Raw genomic sequence first — 16,652 nt, 5'->3', positions numbered from 1 at the left:
GACTACATAGTTGATGTAATCCTTCGTCATTTAATCGTGTGGTCGAATGGTCCTGAAGTTTTGTTTGGGTACTGTTTACGTGCACTACCGTTCATGACATTTTCAGACGCTCATATTCTCTTAGCTATACTGCCGTATCATGAGAAGTGTGGCAGCACTCTCCAGAAACGCACAATAATATTAGAAAAAATTCCTCAGGTAGTTTACGCCCAAAGATATACTCCTTATTGCATGTCAGTGAACTTACCCACGTCATCATTGTCAGCATAAGACTCTCTGGGCTTCTCTATACTCGTTGTGCATTGTAGCCTTGGAGCCAAAAATTGACATGACAAACATGATATGAAATTATGACATAGATTAAGTTAGATACAAGTACCTACTTATAGTATTGGTTCACTCAGAATTCGGGATTGTAAGACAGAGATACCTTACATCGATATTAAAACGTTTACATGAAATTGTTCTCTATTGGTCTTGGTAAGAATATTGTGGGTTTAAGCTTGGATCAAAGCCAAGCAGCTTTGATCCGTTCTCAGTCATGTATTTTGAGATCATCACACAGTTCTCACGTATTTCAAGTGATGCTAAAAAGCACTCAAACTTATCGATGAAATATGCCCATTTGTCGGGAATTTGATCAAAATACTCTCGTATGTCCGCAGTAAAGCAGCGCCTCAGTTCAGATGCTTGTCCTCTGGATGTACTTGCGATGAAGCAGAGGACGATGCTTTGCCAGAATGATTGGAAGGAGTCACTCTCGTTCTCTTCTCATTCTACGATGTCTAGCCTTCCTCTCATATCTTTCCAGCAGTATGTGCAATCTTGGAGTGGGAAGCAGATTGCCCGATGGATCGAAGGTACTAATTTCTGAATTTTCTCTGCTCACACAGTAACCATTGAGATATGCAGTAGTCATAGTTCACAACTTGCTTTTTTTTCTTCTGTAGCAAACGATTCCTTAGAATCTTCGTGCCTAGTCTGAAGCGGGTTGTAACATAAGAAAAACTAAGAGCAAAGCTGAGACAGGTGTAAAAGTTGCCTTGTAGCATTGTCGGGGAGCATGTGCTCCTTGTAATTCAAAAAACGCGTGTGAAATAACCTTGTGTGATGCCGTCTCCCCAACAGTGCAACTCGTTACGGATGATTGGACGATTGTAATCCCGGAATGCAACTGTTGAAATTGCTACAAACTGAATTCTGAGAAGATGACTTAACATCAGAGGAAACTGTTGAATTAGCGAAGATAAATGATTTTTTTATAGCATTGCGACTACGGAAGATGTTAGTCGTGTACAATCACACAAAAAGGGGTAGAGATTAAATATGTACAAACTAAAACAAAATAATAGAGGCGCACTCAGAGCAGGAGTAAGGAAAATAGTTCTTGCTTAGACTACGTGGTCCTAATTATGTGGAACTATGTGGAAATACAGAAATAAAAAATAAGAATTGGAGAAGAATGTTCTCCTCAGGAATCTCGGTAATCACCCTGTCGGCGATCGTCTCCTAGTACACACTTAAACGCATCACTCCACGAATCTGAGGTGATACGGATTTCAGGTGGAGTATTCGTATACGGGATCGTAGATTATGGAGAGAGGGGTTATTCCGTTCATTTCTTCCTAATTGCCGTAAAAAACGGTACGGAAGGTGCGGCGCGTGCACAACGCTGGCGTGCTCCAGTCAAACGCGTCGTAGAAAGTAGCGCGCCGGGTCGCTCGAAGCCGTATCGTCCGGGCCGTTTTTACGGCAATTAGGAAGAAATGGACGGAATCACCATCCTCTCCATAATCTACGATCCCGTATGCGAATATTCCATCTCAGATTCTTGGGGTGATGCCTTTAATAGTTTAATAGTGAGCATGCATGCTTCACAGAGCTCCCTCTCCAGTTTGCGGAAAACTCACCGGACCTCCTCTCTCCCTGCTTTTTCTTATTCGTGCACTATTAAACGAAAAAAATAGTGAGAAATAATGGAAAGCAGGGAGAAAGGAGGTCCGTCGAGTTTTCCTCAAACTGGAGAGGGAGCTCTGTGAAGCATGCATGCTCACTATTAAACTATTAAAGGCATTACTCCACGAATCTGAGGTGGTACGGATTTCCTGTGGAATATTCGTATAAGGAATCGTAGATTATTGAGAGAAGGGTGATTCCGTCCATTTCTCCCTAATTGCCGTAGGAAACGGCCCGGAAAATACGACTTTGGGCGTTCCGGCGCACTGTTTTCTACAGGGAGTTCGACTGGAGCACGTCAGCCTTGTGCACGCGCGCATCTTCCGGGCCGTTTTTTTAAAGGAAAATTAGGGAAAAATGGACGGAATCACACCCCTCTCCATAATCTACTATCCCGTGCACAAATGCTCCACCTGAAATGCGCACCACCTCAGATTCGTGGTATGCTGCCTTTAAAAGAATCACCCAGCGAATCTGATTTGTGGAGGACCAAAGACTATACGGGGGCGTAGATTGCGGGTGGGATCTCGCTCAGCTCTCCCTGCATCACTGTAAACAGACGGCTTCAGAATGCGACTCTTCACGACATCCACAATTGCAACGCGCCACCTTTGCGCCAAGCCTCCGCCTGTGATTCGTCGGAAATCCATTCGAACGCTCAAATGTGCAATTCATTTTATTTCACGATCAGTGATGTCTTCTCACCAGCCTATTCAAGTAAAATCAATTAATGGGTTGGTAAGGGGACCGGAAGGCATATAAGTGCGTTCTAACGCACTTCGTAATAAGCAAAGTGGTTCTCACACCGTCCATCGCGACGATGATAGAGATGAGCGGAACCACCCCTGAACTCCTCCAATCCCCACCCCCGCAATCTATAACCCCATCTATAGCTTCACCCGCGGATTCCCTCACCTTGTCAGATTCGTGGTATGCTGCCTTTAAACGCAGTAGTGAGGGGAAAGGGCCTCGAAGGAGATGATGTTACGCGATGCAATTTTCTTAGAAAACGAACAGAAAGCACAAGATTTTGGATGTGATTGTGCAGTTGTAAATGGACAAGTCCCACGTGTAAGATGTGGATAAAAGGCAGGTGGAAATTGACGATATAGGGACCTCTACGTGATAGTGGATAAGGGTGAAAATGTAATTCACATCACGCTCAGCTCTTCTAGTATACCACAAAAAGACTTGTGAAACATTGTGATCCCATCTCCCCCAAGATAGATAGTGTTGTTGAACGTGAGCAACTCCAGAGTTGCACAACGTCTGCAATCCAGCTTATATCTCAAATAAGCAGTGGAAGCTGTCTCATACGCACAATTAGGTCTCTAGAATCTTAGATACGCTGCAGATTTCCTTAGTTCTGTTAAATCGCATAAATGGTGTAATTCTGTAATAATTTGCATCATTTTGAGGTTACGCGAGATGTTACAGGTATTGTTTAAAAAAACCTCAAATTTCTAAATCTACACAATTTTTTCCTTATATTAGATTAGAGATTAGAGATTAGAGTCATAGGTCACGCGAGATTATTTTGCGCTCATTTTCTGGATTTCCAAGGGGAATTGAGCATAATCGGCGGGTGTGGCGCAGTCGGTTAGAGGTCCGTTGTAGCCACACGGTCCAGGGTTTGAAACCGCTCTAGTGCAAACCAAGCCTTTCATCCCTCCGGAGTCGATAAATTGGTACCAGACTTGTCTGGGAGGATAAAAACACTGACTTGGTCATCGGCTGGCCCCCGCGAGTCGTTGTATAGGCCAACACGCGTTCCACAACCTCATCGATTACGAATTCCAGTAAAACGCGTTGGCGCATCCCACGTGGATTGATACACCAGTGACTTTATCCTTTATCCTTTCCTTTTATTGAGCATAATCTCACTCGTGAATTGCACTGTTACCACCATTTATCTATGAAGACATCTCAACATCCTCTATTTCGTGTTATATGAAGGGTTTGATTCAAGATTATCAGGCACCAACTTGTCACTTTGTTCAAAAGTAGTTAACAATTGGGGAGACTAAGGTCACTTACGTGTACTAGAACTTAATGACTACATGAGTGGTGTGCTACAGGTATTGTTTAAAAAAAAACCTCAAATTTCTAAATCTACACAATTTTTTCCTTCCAAAATCATTCATTGGTAGCTCGAGAGTTACACATTTGTTATATATCCACTCAACACATTTCTTTGTTTAGGTTTAGGAGATGCCATGAATCCATACCTTGGAACAATTCGTGACAACATACGTTGTGGGAAGCACCTACATCTCATTGATGACGAAATGTTAGCCAATATTGGAATCACAGCTCTTGGTCCACGAAAAACCATATTGCAAGCAGTGCATCTGCTACTCTACTTTGTAAGCGCCAACCCTAATTCACCTTTTTGAGTTGTTCAGCTGCTTTTAACTTCTACATCTGTATATAAGTTTTTAGTGCACGGAAGCGCCTTCAGAAAATTTGCAAAGCCTCTTAATTAAAGTAGTCATTGCTTGTAAAGCGGTAGCTTTCGAATTAGGGAAGGCCATACGTTGCAAAGACGAGAAGGTGAGTTGAGAAGCCCAACAGAAGTGTTGTATAGAGATTTGACAAGTCCACTTTGTTGGTAATTATTTTAATATTTTTAGCCTTTAACAAGAAACCATGTTGTAGCGGTTCTGAACAGTATTTCTCTGTCCATGTCTGTTCTTGTAGAGCACGTAAAGAAGTTGGTCTTCTGGTTGGATAGGTATCCTCTTTTAGTAATTATTTCTTTGCTGCCATTTATGTGAACAGTTGGATTGGAGAAGTCCCTTCGATGAACTCGTGCAGTACATCGAATTGCGGAATCGTATTTCTGTGTCTATTTGGGAACTTGTGCGGAATGTTAACGTTCAACCGAAATTCCTATTTGGAATAGCCTCGGAGTTAATTCAGGTGAGAGAATCACCCGAGATTGATTATAGTGGTGTGTGTGTTCCCATTAGTGCTGCTCTCAAAACGGAGCATCCCTTGCTACTTCGTGAGCAGCCGGACTGCGATAGGCTTCAGGCCGTTTTACGCAAAGTGGCATCGATAAGCCCTCATAGGCTTCTTTCCCTTCTTTTTTGTAGTCCCCTTTCTTTTTTCCTTCAATTATTCGTAGTTTGGGCTATTTCATTATCGTAGTGGTAGAGCATCATAGCTTTTTTGCTAGCATCATAGCCATCACCTTCATTGCCTTCATTATCGTCCCATCAATCGGCGGAGGCACATACTAGTGGATTCCGCCGGTAGATCGGAACCGCTGCGATGATTCGAAGAACTTTACGCGTCTGATCGATATAGCACGTTTGACAGCGGCTTTAAAGGATAAAGACAAATTTCTAGAGAAGAGGAAAACTCAGAACAAAAATGGATTCATGGAATATATATGCGCGAGGAAGCTGTATCTATAGCACTCATTAGGACCGACCCCTACAGGACATAACACATTACCGTCGAACGTATTGTGTCGCATAGTTTTCCTCGAAAGAGGTGACCGCTACCCTCCTTTTTGCACCCTTTAATGACGGCGTTCAACACAGCGACTATAAGATGCAAATCAAATGCAAAGTACAGAGCTATGGTGAACGCTACTGTGACAGCCAACTACTCCCCAGCATTGACCCATGCACGTCTTATTCTGTCATTTTGCGACATGATGTGTGGTGATTGAATAGGAATCGCGACAACACAAAAAACGTGTGAGAACCTCACAAGTGCAAGAATTGGAGATTTAAAGATAAAGATATAAATAGAGCTAAATATAGAGATTGAAAAATTTGGAGCCAATAAAGTTCCTAAACAAACTTAGAAATATCCAAATTTTAGAAAAAAAATGAAAAATTTTAGAAATTCCAATAAGGATTGGACTGATAATATACATCGTAAGTTGTTTGAAGAATTTGACAGTGTTAGAGAGTAAGCGAAGCCAGAAGCCTGGCGATAGTTCGTCAATTCACACTTGGTTCGAGCCGTTTGTGTTTGTGGAGGTTGTTGGTTTTATAAATGGCTGTCTCTCAATAACCAGTAAGATGATCTATCGCGGGACAACGGAGCCATTGCAAATTGAAAGCTATTCTGCTGCCATAAGGACCATGAAGCAGGTCTGATCATGCATAATTACAGAAAAAAAGAGCCAGAGGCTGCCATAAGAGAAGAGAAGAGAAGGGTTTTGAGGAGCTTCTCGATGTTACCGCCCTGTTGGTCATCTTCTTTTCGATTTGGAAGAGAGAAGCTATCGAAGAAAGCGTCAGACCGATCACAATATGTTCGAATACGACTACGTATTCGGTTCGCTACTTAATTTTTTTTTTCACAATTTAGAAACAAATTTATCTTTTAAAGCTAACGCACGCCTTTTTCGCTGTAGGCTCAGGTAAAAGCTAGCTGATTTTAGAAGCTTCCTAGCCGAAGGTACATAATTGTGCCCGCCTCTGTTGCGCTTCCGTTGTGAAGCAAACGGATCGACGTCAGCTCCGAATGATTTTCTTCTGTGACTGGAAGTGATGCCATAAACCCCAACTTTAACGTGACATTGGGTAGGAGGACCGCTATTCATACTACCATCAACAAGTGGTTCTGCCGCTGAGTGTAGTCGCAAATGAATCAATGCCGACGGAAGTTTCTACTTTGCTGATTCTGAGACTCGCGGAGAATGATGTGCTGGGAGCTGCTGTCCGACAACGAGATGGTCGACGTGCCGACCTGCCTCCGCTCAGCTCCTCCATGGAAACGTGCGACTGCATGTCGTTTCGGGCATTTGCCACAAAATTGAGGCCTAAGGTGACTGGGAGAGCCTATGACCCATCAGAGAATCGGTTGTTCCAAGTCTTTAAGCATTTCCTGATTCAAAAATTCTTCAACTGGCCTCAAATCGGCTGTTGATTTGTTATTCGAGTGTAACCCTCCCAGAAATACATTGTGATGGACGTTCGCGGTTAATACATCGGTGATAATCAAGGTGTGATTGAGAAACCATGATATTGTAAAGGGTGTGCGTGTGTAAAAAATAAGTAAAACCTAATACTGACAGGAATGCTAAAATTGACAATGAACCTCCTAGTTAACTATCGCTTACCATCATGATTTTTTTCACCTAAACAGATTTGACCATCAAGGGGATCGTTAATTTCTGTCGTCGATATAATTCTTTCACCCATCCAGTGCTTCCGTAACTCCTCAATTAATTTCCAATTTCTTCAATTCCTCTAATCTAGATGTAGCCAGCTGTTTTGTGGAAGATATGACAGGCCAGAGTTTTACTCAAAACAGATTCTTCGGAGGTATTTCGTGTATAGTATGGCTATGTTGTAGTTTGCACTGTGCGTCTTTTGTCTGTACAAGATGTTTTCATGTGGTCAGGTGATTGAATTATAGAAAAGTTGACCAAAATCTGTCTGTGCCGCTTTCTTTAACAAACGGAGCTGAACTGGGTTTGATAGTAGATGAAAATGTGTGACAACCAGTTCGGAAAACTGGAGTACTTCTTGTCTTAGACCTCTGCTTCTAATACTTCTGTCATGTATTACAAGAAATTCGTTTTTCAGAAGACCAACGATCTGAGGGACTTGTGTGAAAACGTCATCCGAAACAATGATGATCCTGCAATTCTGTACACCACATACATTGAGCGCGCTTTACTTCGTAGGCATGACGTCAGCACCAACTGGGTACTAGCTTGATCGAACAAATTGCATGGTAACATATTTTGTGAAAGGCATCCCATTCCAGGGCATAAATTTGCAATCATCTTTTCGAGGAGTGCACGTCATTAGCGAAGTGAAGGTTGGATCTCCGGCTGATCTTTGTTGTCGAATTGATGCGGGAGATGAGATTATGCTCATAAATGGAAAAGCGGTAATTGTAAAGTACCAAGATTCTTCAATGTAGTGCTGTAATATTTTCAAAGGTGGTTGGATGGGACCTGACTCGGGTAGCCCATCGCCTTGGCTCCTCCACCGACACTGAGCTTCGCTTAGTTCTCAACAAAAGGCCGCGCCATTCACTTCCACTCCCTTTGAAGAACACTGTGAAACCAACGCGTCCACTGGCTAAAATGATACCTGGAAGCCAGGCATCGGATACCGCTGACAGAGGAAAACGCATATTTAAGGTAACTCGAGAGGAAAACTTCTGTATGTCTCCTTTAGGAACACTATGCGTCGAGTTTGTGGTGAGACAGAAACGCAAGTTGTAAAATAGTCTCAAGCTCAAAGCCGTCTTTTAGAAATCCAAAACAGATGTTTTATCTCGTTATGTTTTCAATTAAGGATTGCCTAGGTCTACTTAAACAATGCAAGTGATCACATATTGGAACCAGATTACCACCTCATTTTTTGGCTTTTTGAGTTTTAATCAGATTTTTTTTTCTTAGTTTTCACTGTTTTACTGCTACTTGCCTTTCCCTTTTATGACAGCTAAAACACCATTTCTTTTTGACTTGAACTAGGTTAGAAATTACATCTACAGCAGGTAATACCAAGCATTTCATTGTACGATTTTCGATTTTAAAATTCTTCTAAGCTTTAGTTTCCCACAATTATTTACTCCTATCATTTGAAAACTGATTTTAGAGAATTCTGTGCCAACTGTTGAAAACATCCTTGTAAACCGCACTTTTCATTTTGTTGTCGGCGAGGAAAATTTCTTCCTTTTCCTTTTGCTCCTGTACCCCAAGAACTTGAGGGTACATGGCTTAATCGCAATTTAAAGACGTAGAGAAGAAAACAAAAAGACGAGGCCGTTTAGGACTTATTGGATGACTTATTTTTTTTTAAACATTGCTTAAAAAAGAACTGTTTCCGTCGAGTTCCTGATCTCCGAATCTTTTGAGTAGAAAATTTCAGCTCTTTGCATCTGGAGTTGAAAGAAATGTGAGTTAAGGAATGTTTATATAAACGATGCTCCTTTCAGGAAATTGCATATCCATTGAACCGCCGGCGATCTTCGACATTTGTGTCAGAGTTACTGAACCTCGTAGACAACAAAGGGTTCATTTCTCTTGAGTACTGAACTTGCTCATCTTCTATTTCCTTCATGAAGTCTAATTAAGAGGAAGACTACGAACCACCAGACGTTCATCAATATGTGGAGGTAGTCCTCGAAGGGAGCTATATTTTGAAGAAGAAGAACGGCCCTATGTGAATTGGGATCTGTTTGATTTAATCGGGTGTGCAAAAATGCGTGTACAGATAAATTTGACCTTCCTGATTGCTCTTCTTCAAGGCATCCGGCTTCCGAAAGCCATGAAGGCACGATTGCAATTCCACAAATAGTTCGTCGTGCGCGGACCATGCGTCATCAGCCTGATGGATATGTTAGATCTTTCATAGATAACAAGCTCGTACACGAGATAGAGGATGACATTATCACGGAGCAACTGCCATTTAATGTTAAATGTATGTTCCTTTACTTAGTTATAGCTTCCATATGAGAATTAGAGGGTGCCTCTAGCACTCTCATTTATCTCTGAAAAGTTTTTCATTTGAAATTCAATCACTAAAAAAATATTGGGGTGACTTATTGTTTAACAGGTTCGCGATTTAAAAAAAAAAACTACAAGCTATCTTAGGAGCCTCTTCAGAACATCAGTTGGGGAAAAGATTTTTCAAAGAGACTCCCTAAAGGGTCTTGCTATCATTTTTCCCTTATATTTCACATCAGATTCCTTTGAATCATTTTCGTCACTATTTCTGCTTTTTTACCCCATTCAACGCTTGTACTACATGAATACATGTAATTTTTCATTGTTTCTTCATAGTTTAGTTAACACTTCAGAGGGTTATTTATTTAAAAAAAAAGCAGAAAATGTAATGTTTCTTAAGTCCAGTTCCTTCCGGTAGATGAAATTTCGAAATGCAACGACAATAAGACGCTATTTCAGTAAGCCCTGTTATATGAAGATAATTAGACACTCGACCAGCTCTCACTTTTTCTTTATTGACGCTAACCCAACTGAGATTAACGTCAATGATCCCACCGATGGCAGACCAACTGCGATTCCGGGAACTTCTTTAATCACTTGGCATGATGTGTAACATTCTGCTCATTCATTTTAAGGCATCACACTTAGCTTTTGTGATAAACCCGATTTTACTAGGACATTTATGTGTTTTTTTGAAAGTTTGTAAGTTCTTGGAATCCTTACACCATATTTTTCACTGTTTTTTTAGACAGTCTACATAAAGCCCTTTTAAATGTGTTTCGTTCACTAATTACTATTTTGATTGTTTAAAAATTACTATTTGATGCGTAAAACCACCATTATCTAGAACGTCCCTCCCAAACATAATAAAATCAGATCGTCTGCGATGTTATGTCCATTAACTCGTACGACGTGTTTTCTCACCAGTTGTGCAGTTTATGCAATTGGGTCAAAACGATGTGGAGCAGGGTACAGTTACGTAGGCGGCTGCGCTCCAAGCGACGCGGTGGACATGCGGTTGAAGTCGAGGTGGGATCATTGCGAACCCCAACGATGGGTAGTGGGCATGAATACCCGTTCGATCCAAACCGCTATGCGCAATTGCACCATGCTTCATGTCGTTTAGACCTTACTATATGCACACTTGTTCGTTGTCTTCTCTGCTTTGTGATTTTCGTTCTGCAAAAACCCAGGTTTATTGTCTCTAACAGTAGCAAAGTATCATATATATATATATATATATATATATATATATATATATATATATATATATATATATATATATATATATATATATATACATGATATTATATTATATGAAACAAATAGGATATCATATTCGAATATAGAGTGTGATATCCTATTTGTTGTGTGCAAAAAGTAATAGTCTGATGCGAACATCCTCAATGACGGTGAGATGTGCCGAAAAAGTGCTCTATTTATAGTAAAATTCAGTGAAGTAGTCAGAGTGCTTTGGTGCAATATATATATATATATATATATATATAATATATATATATATATATATATATATACTACTTGCTAGTCTCTCCCATATGCTTTCTAACATTGTACTTGAGCGTTTAGGTCCAACAGAATTCGCAGAAGTCTCGATTGTGGGTCCCGCAGAATTGAGCCACTTGAATGTAGAAGAGCCCAGGTGTTCCGATCCGGAATGGAGTGCTCCTTACAAGGAAGCCTCGCTTCAAAGATTCCGCGCACTCGCAGGCGACTCAAATCTTTCGGGATTCCTCTTGGATTCCCCTAGGTGTGCAGAATTTTCTTTGACTTGATATGAATATTTTCAAAAGCAAGGTTTCGCATTTTTAAGATGCACTACTTCTTCAACCGGAGATGATCCTTGGGTGCTGCCGAGTCCAGCGTCCGTCTGCTCTATTCCTTCTATTACTAGCCCGAATACGTTTCGACTTGCACCCTCGGGAGATTGGCATAATGATGATACACCATCATCTCCTAGCACTCCCGATATAAGAACATCAGAAAAAGCATTTGAAGGTTGGGTTAGGCGGAGGTGGGTCAACTTCGAGTAATACCTTTGAACTGCTGTCAAACATTTTTATTTCAGAAAAACCGCAAAAGAACTGTTTGCGAAGGAAGTTACTAATAAATGGCCAAAGTGTTGGATGTGTCTACGAGGGCCGTTCCTTAGTATCTACCCTAATCAATTTGTATAATTTCCTTTTTTTGGGTCATTATACTAGAGTATTGCTAAGAACACTTTTCAGACTCGCCGAGCAGACATGATCATCAATATTGCAAAATGCAGTGTTTCCGATGAAACCGAACTCAAAACCTCAAAGAAATTGTACGCCACTGTTTGAATCTGTATCATGCGATTGTATCGGCTGCTTTATTTCCAGTGTTTTTCGTTTGTCGAGACCACCTGTGGAGCACCACTTTTCTTGTTATAGTCAGACCGACATGAGAACGTGAGTGTTACTTTCTATACTATACTATGTTTATTCTATACTTTCTATCTGTAGTTTACTTGAATTCACGAAGACGCAGTCTTGGTCTAACGTTTCGCGATGCGCTACATTCTGGTGAAAGCCCGGTCTGATTGGTCAACGTGAAAGTAGCACCTCCGAACTCCTTAAATCAATTTTTTTTGTTCTTTTTAGTGTAATTCTGCATGGATAAGATTACGTGAGCGAAGTCCTTTCCGCTTAGTCTTATTATTAGTGTTATTGCCTGGGCGCCTCAAACTTTTAGGATTTCTGATTGAATTTCGGTTGTATTGAACATGATTATGACTGCGGTGGACCCCTTAACGGCTGTGTCCATACATGTTCCATGATAGCCGGTTCCGGTGCTCAGACCCCTTCAATTTTGGACGGTTTGCGTTGCAGCTCATGGGCTAGACTCTCTTCACCTGAGGAGGGTCCGGGTCCTCACTATCGGACCTATGGGTGTGTCTGCTTGATCGATCAATGGTTCGAAACTGCCCAACCGAGTCTTTAGTCCTTCCGGATTCGACAAATTGGTATCAGGCTTGTCTGAGAGGCTGAAAACACTGATTTGATACATCGGGCCCGTCAGTCATTGTGTAAGTCAACAGACGTTCATGAACCCAACGATTCCGAATTAAGTCGAAAACATTGGCACATCCAAAGCGAATTGATACGCCAAAGACTTTATCCTTTTTTAAAAGAATTGCAACTGCTTCTGCATAGTCGAATCCGCAGCAAAATTCATAACTTACACAACTAGGATGAAGCGTAAAGCATATGGCATTAATCAGTCCGGTTGACATGTGCCCGTCGTACAGAAAGCGGTGGTTAACAAATGGGCTATACCCACCGCTTGCACAACATACAAGTAAGATGGTGCAGAAACCCGATTCAAACAAATTAAAGCCAAGGTTTGAAGCTGAGAGGAGATTTCCCGACAAAGACACTAGAAATGATCTCCACTGAAAGGATTGTCTAAGCAGACCATGAAGTAATTCCAATGATGCATAATTAAGTCGAGGAACTGGTTTCAGGCGGATAATGCGTATACGGGGTCGTAGATTGTGGGAAAGAGGGTGACTCCGTACTCCCTGTATCCGTGTAAACGGACGATCCCGGAACTGTTTGTTACGAAGTCTTCTGTTGCAACGCGCAACCTTTGCGCCCCGTCCCCGCCTGCGATTCGTCGAAAACCCATTCAGAGGCCCCCATGGGAGAGATGTGCAGAATCACCCTCTTCTCCACTATCTACGAACCCCGCCTGAAGTTTGTACCACCCCAGATTCGTGAGGTGATGCCTTTGAGGCGTTTTCTGCAAAACAAACGACGGAAAAAGCAAGAAACGGTTTTTTTTTTAAACGCAGCGCGATGTCAAACGTACAGAGTTGAACGGAAGAAGATGAACGAAAACTCTCCAAAAAATGAGGGAATGAGAGGTCTGAGGTGCTTGTTAGTGTCAACGCCATATCGACCAATCTTCGGAATAGAGCCTCCACCAAGGATGTAACATTGTCACAACACGTTTGACATTCACTGACTGTATACTGCATACACTATATTCAATTACCAGTCTGAATATCCGGCTAAAGCCGGACTTCAGACTTTCGATGGTTTTAGCTTCGCTCCCCTTCACTGATCAATGAAAGTTGATAGTAATGGTGTTTTCTGTAAAATTAGATTTGTGTTTTTTAACAACGCTTTCCTTCTTTTGTTTATGTTGTAAATTACGGATTAAAGATTACGGAGTTTTCCTTCTAAACGCGTCAATTCTACATTTGGAGAATATTCGACCATCAGCTACAAACACTCCTTCGATGCCAGAATAATATAGATACAATTTGAAAGGATTACTCGAAGTATGAGTATTTCTCCTGATTTCCCCTAATAGTTATCACAGAATGATGTTTTAACATAAAATGACGTGAAAGACATCATCCTACTGATAAAGATAACGTTCCACGTCAGATCACATAAACATCTTGCTACTACTTAAGCATCCGTTTGCATGCGTGTTTCTACTTTCCGAGAACGGCATGGTACAAACTTGAGGCGAACGAAGAAGGAAATAGGCACGCGGAGAAGTCATAAAGGTGAAGAGCAAAGCGCCCTGTGGTCACTGGTCGCCCAGTATCTGGCGCAGGCACATCAGTCCGACGCCGTTGGACCCGTCGCAGCCCCTTCTATAGGTATGTGGCGCCAGCGCACCAATCCGACGCCGGTGGACCCGTCGCACCCGCATCTATAGGTATCTGGCGCCGGCGCACATATCTGACGCCGCTGGACCCATCGCACCGCTTCTATAGGTATCTGGCGCCGGTGGACCCGTCGCACCCCCTCCTATAGGTATCTGGCACCGGAATAAAGGATAAAGCCACTGGCGTATCAATCCACTTGGGATGCGCCAACGCGTTTTACTGGAATTCGTAATCGTTGAGGTTCTGGAACGCGTGTTAGCCTATACAATGACTTGCGGGAGCCAGCCGATGATCAAGTCAGTGTTTTTATCCTCCTAAACAAGTGAGTCAGCGGTGGTTCAGTTGTTCGTTAGATGCCACGTGAATAAGCCTCAAACTTGGGTAATTAAACCTTTATTTATCACGTACAATATACACGAATATCCGAGGCATGATATGTTATTATATAAGGCACGGTACATGACAAATGCAAAGTAATAGGCGTGATATAATAATACACACACAGAAATGCATAAACAGAAATGCAAGCATCATAAAAAGGGAGGCAAAAATATGTTAGCACACTTGGGTTCACAAGAAGGGAGGCAAGAGTAAAGGAGATGCTTTAGACGAATGCTCGACTATGCTATGAGCAGTAAACACTCTTGGACCGTTTATATACGGTCCAAGTTCTTTGTCTGCTGTCGGCACAGTGTTGCTCTCGCAATCTGATTGTGCTCGAGTAGTTTTTGCACACCAGATGCGCCAGCTGCGCGAGAGTGCAACTCTCATTCATTGCCTGTTATTCAAATGCTCTTTGTTTGAGCATACCCACCGAGCGTAAACATATTTTTCTTACTTCTTCATTTTTATTATCTATGGTCACGTTTGTGACACTCCCCCCAGGGTTGTGAATTCGAGGGCCCTGGTTGACGGTTTTGGTGGTTCTTGAGCGTCTGCAGCTCTTCCCTCACCTTTTCCAGCTCTTTACGGCGCTTGTTTATCGTCTCTGGCAGGGCACACAAGGCCTTGTTATGGTGCGTACTGCCGCAATACATGCATGCCTTGCCCTTGCTCCAGCAATGTTCCGTGTCATGACGGCTGTCGAGACATAAGACACAGCGTGCTCTTCTCGATCTCGTATCCACAGTTGCATACTCTGGACAGCTGTCTGAGTAATGTTCTCCCCTGGCCAAACAGAATGAGCATGTTAAGAAGCGTTCTTCTGATCTCATGTAGTTGAGTCGTCTAATTTTCCTTTCTGGTACTTCCCTATTGTACCTGAGGAACTCCTCGATTCTGGCTTTTCGTTCATCTAGTTGCTCGCTCCGCTCCTTCTCTGCATGCTCTTTTCTTTGTCGAATGCTTTCTCTGGTATAAGTTGAAGCTCCTTCGCTTGTATCCTTCTGCTCCGTACATTCGTAATCGTCATATAGATCTAAGAGGTCTTCTTCAACTTCCTCCTCTCTGACATTCCTTTGTCCTACAGATTCTTGATGTTTCGAAGTAGGGTCTTCTGTCCAGTTTTTGGTTGTTGTCCTTTCCGATGCCATTTCTTTCGGCATGGTTGGCTCTTGATCTGTTTTCGGTGCGTAAGAGGGAAGAGTTGCCAGCTGTGTCTCAAGCGAATTTTTGGTCAGTTCGATGATTCCCTTTATGCTATCGCTTTGGTCCCGAATCTGCTCCTCTATTTCTTTACGGCATTGTCCAAACTCGCGGTGGAGATTTTCCCGCATGCTATTGATATTTTCGCTCTGTTTAATTTTTTTTTTTTTTTTGGGGGGGTAGTGTTTTGAGTTAAGGGGGAATTTCTCCTTGATGCTGTGAGTGTTTTCGTTCTGATTAGTAATCCGTTTATCGATTTCGGCAAAGCCTTGTTTGAAATCTCGACGAAGTTCTTCCTTAATGCTATGAACGTTTTCGTTCAGGCTACGGGCATGTCCTTTAATTTCCGTATAATACTGTTTAAATTCGCAATGGAGATGCTCTATTTCTTCTTTGGTCTGGACGAAGGCGTTGATGTGGTTTTCTCTTTGTTCTTGAAGCTCAGCTTCTCTGATTTCGGTTTCCACTTGACTTCGAAATTCCTTGATGAACTCGACCTCTCTGCCTATGAAGTCGGCGGTAAAGCTAGGTTCCAATGTCACTCCTTCCTCCGTGTCATTGAAAAACTCGTATCTCGAGTTTGCCAAGTTATTGTCTGCCATCACAAGCAGTCCGTACAAATCGTACGTCAACGATAGTCCTTGGGCAGCGGCGCCGATTCTTTCCATCGTAATATTGGCCGCTTGATGGACCTGCTGTAAGCGACACTTATAGAGCGTTGCCTCCACCCTTGCGAAATGTTGAGGTCTTTTTCCTCGGGTTTTAGTAAACATATCGGAGAGGTTATTTGACCGAGTTAGCATTACAATAACTTTTAAAAAATTACGAATCTTCCTCTGAATTTCTTCTTCAGCTGGGAACGTTGCAGCTAGTCTGATACATGAGCGTTTGTAGCGGATTTCTTCTATGAGTTTTCGTTCCTCAGCCTTTCTTTTCTTCGTGAACATGTCGTCGGTCGTATTTGATGCCATTATACTAAAAGGGATAAGGTATTGTTCGATAATGCTTTGTAAT

At 42.1% G+C, this 16,652-nt stretch overlaps 2 protein-coding genes across 3 annotated transcripts; one reads left to right on the top strand and one right to left on the bottom strand.

The window, feature by feature from the left end:
* Nucleotides 1-46: 46 nt before the first annotated feature.
* On the top strand, nt 47-11,956 carry RB195_010100 (uncharacterized protein; the record flags this gene model as incomplete). Of its 2 annotated transcripts, XM_064190953.1 has the most annotated exons (18): nt 47-68; nt 166-198; nt 687-860; nt 4,159-4,322; nt 4,399-4,509; nt 4,590-4,690; nt 4,749-4,878; nt 7,512-7,634; nt 7,696-7,821; nt 7,874-8,077; nt 8,878-8,954; nt 9,017-9,133; nt 9,190-9,362; nt 10,976-11,156; nt 11,220-11,420; nt 11,475-11,577; nt 11,635-11,714; nt 11,770-11,842. In XM_064190953.1, the coding sequence occupies 18 exons, from the start codon at nt 47-49 to the stop codon at nt 11,840-11,842; spliced, it is 2,193 nt and encodes a 730-aa protein (XP_064048536.1). The 2 variants fall into 2 exon arrangements, with proteins under 2 accessions (XP_064048536.1, XP_064048535.1); XM_064190952.1 differs by lacking the exons at nt 47-68; nt 166-198 and adding an exon at nt 11,893-11,956 and having other exon boundaries at nt 656-860; nt 11,770-11,838.
* A 2,949-nt stretch (nt 11,957-14,905) lies between these two features.
* Nucleotides 14,906-16,609, bottom strand: RB195_010099 (uncharacterized protein; the record flags this gene model as incomplete). Its single annotated transcript, XM_064190951.1, has 1 exon — nt 14,906-16,609. The coding sequence occupies one exon, from the start codon at nt 16,607-16,609 to the stop codon at nt 14,906-14,908; it is 1,704 nt and encodes a 567-aa protein (XP_064048534.1).
* Nucleotides 16,610-16,652: the final 43 nt, after the last annotated feature.

The sequence above is a fragment of the Necator americanus genome, chromosome III, assembly GCF_031761385.1.
Source record: "Necator americanus strain Aroian chromosome III, whole genome shotgun sequence".
NCBI classification, from domain to species: Eukaryota; Metazoa; Nematoda; class Chromadorea; order Rhabditida; family Ancylostomatidae; genus Necator; species Necator americanus.
The sequence above is the reverse complement of the archived record's forward strand: the minus strand, read 5'-3'. Positions and strand labels throughout refer to the sequence as shown.